Source organism: Balaenoptera physalus (assembly GCF_965194825.1).
Source record: "Balaenoptera physalus genome assembly, chromosome: 13".
NCBI lineage: Eukaryota > Metazoa > Chordata > Mammalia > Artiodactyla > Balaenopteridae > Balaenoptera > Balaenoptera physalus.
Window position 1 is genome coordinate 773,895 of NC_138892.1, and position 10,565 is coordinate 784,459.

The 10,565-nt window shown below is 54.8% G+C and overlaps 1 protein-coding gene across 1 annotated transcript in view; it reads left to right on the forward strand.

Annotated features, from left to right (window-relative positions):
• Positions 1-9,078, forward strand: part of TTLL8 (tubulin tyrosine ligase like 8) — a 58,971-nt gene extending 49,893 nt beyond the window's left edge. Inside the window, 1 exon segment of the mRNA XM_082419184.1 lies at positions 8,451-9,078. Coding sequence (XP_082275310.1) covers positions 8,451-8,611 — 161 coding nt within the window. The 3' untranslated portion in view covers positions 8,612-9,078.
• The last annotated feature ends 1,487 nt before the right edge of the window (positions 9,079-10,565 follow it).

Sequence of the window (10,565 nt, forward strand, 5' to 3'; positions counted from 1 at the left end):
GATCGAGATGAGAACCTGGTCCACGTCGAGGCTCTGCGGGCTCAGTGTTTCCCCACCTCCTCCTGGTGGGCCACCTTCCCACACTCAGGTCCTAATGTCCCACGCCCGGCCAGTCACAGGGAGGGACAGGAGCACAGCTGGTCTGGGGCTGTCCTCTCCTGGAGCCCAGGCGGGTGCAGGGAGGTGACTCGGCCGGGCTTAGGTGCTTCCTGCTCGTAGGAGCCAAGGTTACTCCCGAAGCCACTCCAGACGAGGTCGGGGTCCGCTCAGGGCGCACACTGGGTTTCGAGGGTCCCTCCAGGAAGGCGCCCGGCTGCACCACACTGGGCACGCGTGACCCCCCGGCCAGTCTCCCTGCCGTGTGCGGTGTCGCTGTCGTTGACGTTTGCCTCAGTCTTGGTGCCCGTGGGAGAGGGCGAGAGGGTCAGCCTCCTGCAGCCACTCTTCGCCCCCCCCCCCCACTGCTTCCCAAGCCGACACCACCTATTAGGGTCTCTCTCAGTTTCAGGGACCCCCGGGTGTGTCTGAGTGGGTCTGTGCTGCGGTGACCGCGCGTGGCGCTCACCTCGGAGTGAAGCAATGCGTGATGGTCACGCGGCTGTGGCCCCGAGGGTCCCGCGGGATTAGCTGCGCTTGCTTCCAGGCTACGGCTGTGTTCAGGCCAGAAACACAGGATCCTCAGCCGCGAGCCAGCAGCTGCCCAGGGCGAGTTTGTCTCGTGACAGCTGGGCAGCACGCCAGCGCTTGCAGCCTTCACCGCACCGTGTGCAGGTGAGGGCAGGTCACCTGGCCCGGCCCAGCCAGCAGCTCGGGAAGTACACTCCGCACCAGAGGCTGTTCTCAGCCCTTTGCGTTTCCATACGTATGTCAGGATCAGCCTGTCCTCCTCAAGAGAAAGAAAAAAAGAAAGAGAAAACAGACAGACAGAGAGAAGGGAGGGAGGGAGGGAGGGGAGAAGGGAGGGGAGGGAAAACTGCCAGGATTTTGATTGGGATCACCTTGAATCTGCAGAGGGGAGAATTGACATCTCTTTATATTGTCTTTCAAATCAAAATCATGACCTACTCTACTTAATTAGGGCATCTTTGATTTTCTCTGGATTGTGTCTTGTGGCTTTTCAGGGTAGAGGTCAGGCACATCTTTCATTAGATTTTTTTTCTGGCTATTTGGTGGTTTTTAATGCCACAGTAAATAATATCTCTTTTGACACAATGTTCTTAAGGCACAACTTACAAATAGCAAGGACAGGTCTCCAGCAGACACGGTGCGATGTGTTTGCCTTCATGACCACCACCCGGTTGGAGAGAGGGGACATTTCTCTACAGAAAGTTTCCCCTGCCCCTTCCCACCCTGTCCTCCGGCCATGCGATGACCACTCTCTGACTTCAATCAGCCCAGGCTGCCGGGCCACACGTGGACCCGCACGGCACATGCTCGCCTGTGTCCGGCCTCTTTGGCCTTGGGCAGCCATGCTGAGGGCACCTGTGTGCACGTTTTCCTCGCCAAGCAGCGTCCAGGCTTGAGTGTGCTGATGGGAGGGTGGGTTGCTTCCCGCTGGGGACTGTCACAAATGGAGGTGCCCGGTCACGCCAGAGCAAGCCTCCACGCGGACCTGTGCGTCGTTTCTCCCGGGTTTGTACCTGGGAGTGGATTGCGGGTCGCGGGGGACGCTTAGACTTTGCTTTAGAAGAAACTGCCCGCGGCCTTCTACGGCGTTTGCGGTGTCTCCACCCAGCAGATCATGGGAGTCCTGACTGAGCCACATCCCCGCCACCACTCGGCATCGTGAACTTCGTATTTTTAGCCATTCTGGTAGGTGTGTTCTACTTTGTGTTTCCCTGGTGACTAGTCATGCTTTATGTTTACTGGCCGTTCAGATGCCTTTTGCTGTGAAGTGCCTGTTGAAATCTTTTACCCATTTTAAAATCAGGTCGTTCGTCCTTTTGTTATTTATTTGTAGTGGTTTTTAGATAATCTGTATATTTGTTTCTCAGATATGTGTACGGGTAATATTTTCTCCCAGTCTGTGGTTTGCCTTTTCACTTTCTTAGTGATGCCTTTTGAAGAGTAGAAATATTTTATAAAGGGCAATTGATCAGTTTTCCTTTTGTGGCTAGTGCTTTTGGCATCCGGCCTAAAATAACTTTGCCTCCCCCAGGGTCATGAAGATGTTCCCGTATATTTCCTCCTAGAAGCTTTACGGTTTTGACGTTCACACGTGGTCTCTGATCCACCCTGAGTTAGGTTTTGCACGTGGTGTCAAGTCTGTTTGCTTTCATCTGGACGTCCAGCTGACCACCCCCCCACAACCATTATCGAAAATACTCGCCTTCTCCCGTTGAGTTGCTTTGGCATCTTTGTCAAAATAGACTCTCCAGAATGAATTCTGGTTCTCTGTTCTGTTCCATTGATCGTTTGCTTATCCTTATACCAATACCACAATTAAGTCTTAATTAGTGCAGTTTTGAAATAAGTTTTGAAAAGCGATAGGTAAGTTCTCCAACACTGTTTCCTGCCCAGGATCTCCTGGACTGTTCTGTCTTTTGAATTTCCATTTAAATTTTATTTATTTTATTTTATTTTATTGTTCTGGCCGCGCCATGTGACATGTGGAATCTTAGTTCCCTGACCAGGGATCGAACCCATGCCCCCTTCCCTGGAAGCACGGAATCTTAACCACTGGACCGCCAGGGAAGTCCTCCATTTAAATTTTAGAATCAGCCTGTGGATTTCTAGAGACAGCCTGGTGGGATTTTGATGGGGATCGGGTCAAAGCTATCGATCATTTCAGGGAGAATTGACGCCCTTACCACACTGAGACTCTCAATCTACGCGCATGATGTATCTCGACATTTACTTAGGTATTCTTTAGTTTTTCTAAGCAATAATTTTAGTGTGGGTTTTTTCATCAAATGTATTCCTATGTATTTGATGTATTTTTGGTACTTTTATACATGTATTTTTATCAATAAACTGATACTTTAGTAAATGGTGGGGTTTAATCTTTTTCTCTTTTTCTGGTGAGGACATTTCAGATCCACTCTTAGCAAACTTCAGTGACGCAACACGTGGTTATCAACTGTGGCCGCCACGTCTTACGTCTGGTCCTCAGGCCTCGCTTACCTTACAGCTGAGTGTTTCTCTCCCCTCCACCCCACCTCCCACACTCTGGCAGCCGGTTTTCTACTCTCTGTTTCTATGAGTTTGACTTATTTTTTTAAGATGCCACATATGAGTGATATAAATAGTGTTTTAAATTTTATTTTCCAATTATTTGTGCTCATGTTTAGAATATCCCCATGGCTTTTGCACGCTGACCCTGTAGCCCACAGCGCTGGTGAATTGACCTCCGGGTCCCACACTAGTTTGTAGATGCCTTGGATTTTCTATGCAATCCCATCACCTCCAATGACGTCCATCCTCCTTTCTTTCTGGTCTCTCTGCCTTGTCCCTGTTCCTGCCTCACTGCACTAGCTGGAACCTCAGTAGGGAGGGGGGCAGGAGTCAGCGGTAAGGTTTTCGCAAATACACGCTCTCAGATCGAGGACATTCCAGCTATTCCTTGCTTGCTGAGAGGTGTTTTCTTTTCTCTGTTTATCATGAATGACATAGAATTTCTCCACTGTTTCCCCTGAATCTAATGAGATGGTCGTATTATTCTGTTCATGTGAGTGGCATCAATTGATGCAGGAATGGGAAGCGGACCTTGTCTTCCTTCATTATCTTTCTAACGTCTGCAGAATGAGAGATGACGTCTTGCTTTTATTCCTAATATTGTCCCCTCCCCCCACCCGGCCCCCGCCGCCATCAGTCTCTCCACGGTGTGTCACTTTATCCAGCTTCTCAGAGAACCAGCCTTAGGCTTTGTTGAACTTTCTATTTGCTTACTTCTGCTCTTACATTTGTTATTTGGGTTTGTTCTTTTTCTAACTTCTTGAACTAGACGGTTGGTTCTTAATTTTCAGCATTTCTTCTTTTCAATATGTACATCTAAGGATGACAATTTCCCTTTATTTTCTACTTTAACTGCATCTGAAAATTTTTGAAATGCAGTATTTTGGGTATTATTCAGACCAGTGTTTTTAAATTTTCATTACAATTATTTCTTTGATCTCTAAGTTATTTAGAAATTGGTTTCCTATAAATACATTTGCATCAGATTTTGTGATTAGCTTGTATTTTCTTGTTAGCATAATCGTATTTGATTGGAGCTATGTCACTTCAACACCCAGACACTTGTTGTGAGTTGCTTTATGTTGTCAGTGCTCGTGGTGCCTGAAAATAGTGTGTGTTCCACGATTACTGGGTGTCAGAAGTGGGGTTGAGCTTGTTTATTGTGTCTTTCAGATCTTTTATATCTTTCTGATATTTCTTGTCTGCGTGTCCCATCAATTACTAAGCCAAGTAGGGTAACAATCTTTGGGATGCATCACCTTCTTATAATCCTGGCAATTTTTACTTTATATTTCTTCAGCCTCTGTTTTATTTTGGTTAGAATTTGCCTAGTATATCTTTTCCTTTCAGTCATTCTCTAATCTTACGTTTTAGATATTTCTCTGCATAAAATGTGATTTTTTTTTTTTAAGTGAAAGCGGGTTTATTCAGGGAGATGCACACTCCATAGACAGAATGTGGTCCGTCTCAGAAGGCAAGAGCGGCCAAAATTTAAATTCAGATTGACCACACTCTTTTAAACAGCACATTTAACATTTGCATTTTATGTGATCGTATATACACACAGATACATGGATTCTACACAACAAATTACTCCAGACGACAAATACCTGTTATCCCACATATTTCTGAGGGTCAGGGACCCAAGAGGGCCTTAACCGTGAGGTACTGGCTTGAGGTCTCACACGAGCTTCGGGCAAGACGTTGGCAGAGGCTTGGCTGGGGCAGGGATCCACTCTGTGACGGCTCACCCACACGGTGAGGGGTGGAGGCCTCACTTCCTCCCCCTGTGGACCCTCCAGAGGGCTGCCTGAGCGACCTCACCATGGGCGGAGCGTCCTCAGAACAAGGGGTTCCGGACCAACCACTGGAGACACGCTTCCGTGGCCCGGCCTGAGAAGTCAGGCTCCATCACTTCCGCCGTGTTCTGCTGGCCACACAACGCCTCCTGATGTGACGTGGGGGGGCCTGCCCACGGGCCCGGAGGCCGGCTCTCGGGGCGTCTTGGAGCCTGATGACCTCAGCACCTCTCATCTGATTGCATTTGATTTCTGTCTGTTCTCCTCCCTTTCACGTCCCCCTTTCTCTTTGTTCTGGCCTTATTTTCAGTAACTGTTTTGTCATTTTGGTTTTTCCTTCTTCTCGTTTGGAGGTTACACACTCTGTCCCTGGGCTTTTAGTGGCTGCCTAGAAATTGCTCGTTGCTTCCTGAGGTTATCAACATCCGCAGTGCGAGAAAATCATACTTTTACTCACACCCAGACGATACAGTGACCTTCAGTCTCGGAGACACGAGACGTGAGCATCGTGTGTTTAGGCCGCACCCCTCGCTCTCCTCCCTGCACCCTCCGCGTGTCTCAGGCTTCCAGTACGGGAGCTCTTCTTTATTCTCTCTTTTGCACACTTATCTTGAAAGCGACGGGCTCTCAGCCGTGGGAGTCCAGCCGTTTTCTCTCAGCATCTTTCTGCCGTCCTGGCTTTCACTGCTGCTCTCAGAGATACTCAGCCAAGTCCACGGCTTTCCAAAAGTCAGCTGTCTTACCTGCCTGCGCCATTTACGACTGTTTTAATAAGACAGGTCTGGGTGTGGGATTTCATTTGTATTTATTCAAACTGGGAATCTTGGGACATCTTTATCTCACACTCGTGTCATTAATCGTTTATGAGAAACTTTCAGCCTCTCTCACTCTATGCACTGCCTCCACCCCATCCTCTCTCTCCTGGCCTTTGGGGCTCAGGTGTGACGTTGCCCCCACCTTCGCCGCCCCTCAGCCCGTATCACTTCGTCTCCCGTTCACTGTCCGGTTTCCTGTGCTCACTTGTCTTCCAGGTCATTCTGTCCTCATCAGTGTCTAGAGCCCTGTGAATCCCATCCATTGAAACTTTAACTTTAGTTATTATAGTTTCATTTTTTAGAAACTTTACTTTTCAATAAAGTTGGTTATTCTTTTTTTTTTTTAAATTATTTATTTTTGACTGTGTTGGATCTTCGTTTCTGTGCGAGGGCTTTCTCTAGTTGCGACAATCGGGGGCCACTCTTCATCGCGGTGCGCGGGCCTCTCACTATCGTGGCCTATTTTATTGCGGAGCACAGGCTCCAGACGCGCAGGCTCAGTAGTTGTGGCTCACGGGCCCAGCTGCTCTGCGGCACATGAGATCCTCCCAGACCAGGGCTCGAACCCGTGTCCCTTGCATTGGCAGGCAGATTCTCAACCACTGCGCCACCAGGGAAGCCCTGGTTATTCTTTATAGTTCCTTTCCTTTGCCTAAAACCTCTAAATTGTATGAAATTACACAGTTAGCTTATATTCTGTGTCTGATAATGTCTGATAATTCTATCAGCTGAAGTCTTTGGTCATGTCTGTGCTGTTTCTGCCGGCACTCTCACATTTTATTAGAGACAGATCATTTTCTTTAAAACGTTAGTTGTGGGGATTCTTTGCACTCCTTCCAGAATGCAGGTGAGCCCCTCAGAGGGTGGTGTTTGCCCCAGGCCCCGCATCTCCCGCCTCCTGAGGAAAGCTGCCCGCGTCGCTCTAAATTCATAGGTTGATGCTTTGTGCCCTCACCGCCCTGCCTGCAGCCCAGGGATAAGAAGTCATCACTCAGACCTGTTTGGGACTAGCTCGGGACTCCAGTTTCTCTGGGATTTCCACCCACATTGCTCAGCACCAAGAACACGCCTCGCACTCTCTGGGGCAGGGAAGGTGTGTGTTGGGCTCACCCTTGCACCCGGGGTGTAACCTTTTGGCCTTGCTGCTTCTTTGAGGGGTGGGTTGTCTCTCACCCCTCTTGGGGGTGGTCTTCTGCCCCCATACCCCTAAAGCCTTGGCAACTCGAGCCTCGAGTGATACTGGTCTGCAAAGCCTCTGAAGGAAGGGCTTCCCCGCAGCCTCGACCTGATCATTCCTTGCTTTTTGCCAGCTTTTTGTTGCTTTTAAGATGTTTTTCATGCTTTATGCTCAGGTTTGGTGTTTTTCCCCAGAAGGGCTGGTCTGGATCCCAGAGCACCGATTCCTGAGCGGACACCCCGTCCGCTTTGGTGATGCCCCCCGTCCCCGGTGCACCTTAGACCTCACCCCCTCCTCCTTCACCCCCAGAATGCACGATGCATGGCTCTCCTGCTTCTCAGCCCCTCACGCCAACCCCTAAACGGATGGCTCAGCCCCTCCTGCCTGCCTCATGCTGCCCCTCTGCCGCAGGGGCCTGGCCCTTCCTCAGCTTGGAGTGGGCCCAGGGCTCTGTCCCATCCAGCCCTGCGCTAGGCCTGTTTAGGCCTGGGGTACACTGGTGGGCAAAGCACCGCCGGCAGAGCTGCCCCCTTGGCCGCTGTACCTGCTCACCCCTGAAGATTTGGCCTCCCCACCCTGTGCCCAGGCCTGCAGTCTCCCACACCCTCATTTGCCACACAGGCCCTGGCGTGTCCTGCGGGTCAGGCTGGCCCCAGGCCCTGGGGAAGGCCCCATTCCTGGGCTCTGGCTCAGCCTCCGCTCAAGGGTCCAGGAAGCTGTGGGCTGCTTTGCATAGGTGCTAGGTGGCCCCCACTCCTGCCCACCCAACCCAGACCTACCTGGACCCCGGGGAAGAGTGACTCAGCCCAGGGCATTGGCAGCGGGTGGCTCTGGCAGGCGTGGTGTCTCGGACCGTGGCATTCCTGGGCTGGGCCATTGCTGGCTGGGCACTGCCCTGGGCCCAGGGCCACTGCCCAGGGCTTGCTCATTCCCCCTGACTGGGGCTGCGCCCCCTTGCGGGTGGAGAAAGATGAGCAGGGCCAAGGGGACCTGAAACCTCGGCTTTGAGTGGAGGTCTGGGCTTTTCTGAGAGCTGCAGAAAGCCGGGTGGGTTCTGTGTGGGAGCAGGTGGGCTTGGGAGCCAGCTGGGACGGAACTTCCAGCCAGGTGCACGCCTTGCAGCGGGGGGAGGGCCGCCGTGAGGTGGGCGAGCCCGAGGTGGGCGTGCTGCAGGGAGCACAGTCTCAGGGACCAGTGAACGTGGCCAGAACGAGGTCTTGGGGCAGCAGGCATGGTTTTTGGTACCAGTGGGCCTGGTCTGGGGTGGTGGACATGATTTCATGCACTGATGGACGCAGTCTGTGGGCTGGTGGGTGGCCTCAGTGGGCGTGGTCTGGGGTAGGTGGGCTCTGTCTGCACAGGTGGGCGTGGTCTTGGGGCAGGTGGGCGTGGCCTGGGCAGGTGGGCGCGGTCTGGGGCCGTGGACGCGGTTTCCGGGCGGGTGGGCACCGTCTCAGGGCCCTTCTCTCTCTCTCTCTCCCCCAGGGCTGCCAAGGGCCCTCCCAGCTCCGTGCCTAGTGTGCCGCGGCTCGCTGCCGCCCGCCGGTCCCTGCAAGCGCTGCCGCTCGTTCTGCGCCGCCGTCCTGCAGGGTGCCTCCGTCGTGCCCCTCGGCAACGGGCCGGGCGGCGGCCTGTGCACCCCGTGACGCCAAGGACTGGGACCAGAGAGACGCGCCCAGGCCCCGCGGCCTCCAGTGCGTGGCGTGTTTCTCTGTAAACCTAGACATAGATGAGGGACCTTGTACACAGAGCTATTTTAGCGGAATTGTGCGATCTTCACCATGGTATTTCTTATGGAGCCTCGGTCCCGACCCTCTCCCGGTGCCTGCACCCCATACCCGCCTGCATCCCGGGCCCCTCGCCCTGTATCCCGCGTGCCACACCACACACCCGTGTCCCCAAACCCACACGTCTCTCCTCACCCCGCAACCGGCACCCCTCAACCCGCACCCCTGCGCTGGGCAGGTGAGGACGAGAGCTCCTGGTGTGCGGGCTCCCCCGCAAGACCCCCCTCCTCTGGAGCCCCTCCCTCCTTGCTGGAGGGCCCCGGCCGGCTCCCCAGCGGCCCCTTGTTCACTCATTGATTCAACAAAAGTCTGGCTGTGCTGGTCCAGGTCCTTTGCACCCAAGCACCTCCTTTCAACCTGGGCTGAGCGAGGGGGTGAAGGGGGTGCCTGCACTAGGTCAGACCCCTCAGATTGTGCCGCAGGTGGACTTCCGGGCCTCTGGCTCTCAGTGGGCCGTGCAGGCTGTGGAGACCAGAGGTGGGGGAGCCCCTGCAGCCTCTCTGGGCTCAGGCTGGGGTGTCCCAACCATCCGAGCCTACAGGGGACAGGGGGCCTGCGAGGGGTCTCGAGGGCCGGTTCTTTGTGGACATTGGGAGGGTCTGTAGCCCCCAGCCCTCAGAGACAAGACAGGAGCCCCCGGGGACAGGGGCCCGTCCCCACCATGCTTCTTCCCCATGAAGTCATGTGGTTGGATTTGCCGTCCACTTCCGATCACCTGCATCCCCTTGGCCCTGGGATGGCGTGTTCAGCACACCAGGTGTGTCACCTGGTGGGTGGGCCTGTCCTGGGGCGGCCCTGGAGAGAGGGCCACTGCGGTGCCTACTGGGCCACGTGGGGCCTCTTCGCCGCTCCGGGGAGAGTCACTGAGTACGGCCGTCCCCACCTGTCCCCTGGGTGATAATAAAACAGGTTGTGGGGCTCGCTCCCCGGCCTGGCCTGGAGGGCAGCACCTGGCCACGCAGCCTGAGCTCCCGCAGCACGTCCTCCCCTGACTCACGCCACCCGGCTGACCTAGGGGCCCAGGGAGCTCCTGCAGCTCGACTCAGAGAGGGGGCCAGAGCAGGGGCGGCGGGAGGACTAGCCTCTGACTTCCTGGCCACCCCGAAACATGCCAGCCTGCTGCTGACCGCACCCCAGGCCAGGCCCACAGGTGAACGCTGCCGGGCAGGCGCCATCCCCATCAGCTCTGCCTCACTGACAGTGCAGAGCGGCGGGTGGTGACCAGAGCCCCACGGTGCCCACGCGTGCTTTGGACCTGGTGGGAGCAGCGGTGAGGTGCCGGCCCGGAGGGAGGGAGGCTGGGCCGTGGGCTCTGGAGCCTGGGCTGGGGGGGGGGGGTGAGTGGGCAGGAGGGCGGGGCCCATGGTCTTGGGTGCTGTCTGCCTGTGGGTCCCATCCTCTGGGGCTGAAGCTCCATCAGATGTTTCCCAAGTTCGTTCCTGCCTCGGGCCTGAGTCGACTTCACGGAGCACTCAGGTCAGACAAGGGTGCGAGAGACGGGCCGGCAGCCAGAGCAGCTGTGTCTGTACTGGGGCCGCCCCAGGGACCCGCCTGCCCAGGGTGCCAGCCTTGGGACGGTGCCACTCCGGGTCAGCTCCTCTCCACACTTGGGGTGCCCTGTTGTGTTTTCAAGCAGAGCCCCAGCCCCCAGGGCCAGCACAACGGGGGCAGGGGCGTCCCCGAGCTCTCCAGCCATACACCCTTTTCCATGCCCCCTTCATGGGACAGTGCCCTCCCAGGCCGGAGGCGCTTACACCTGCCCAGCGGGTGCAGCAGCAGGGCTGGACACAGGACACCAAAGGGCCCCAGAGCC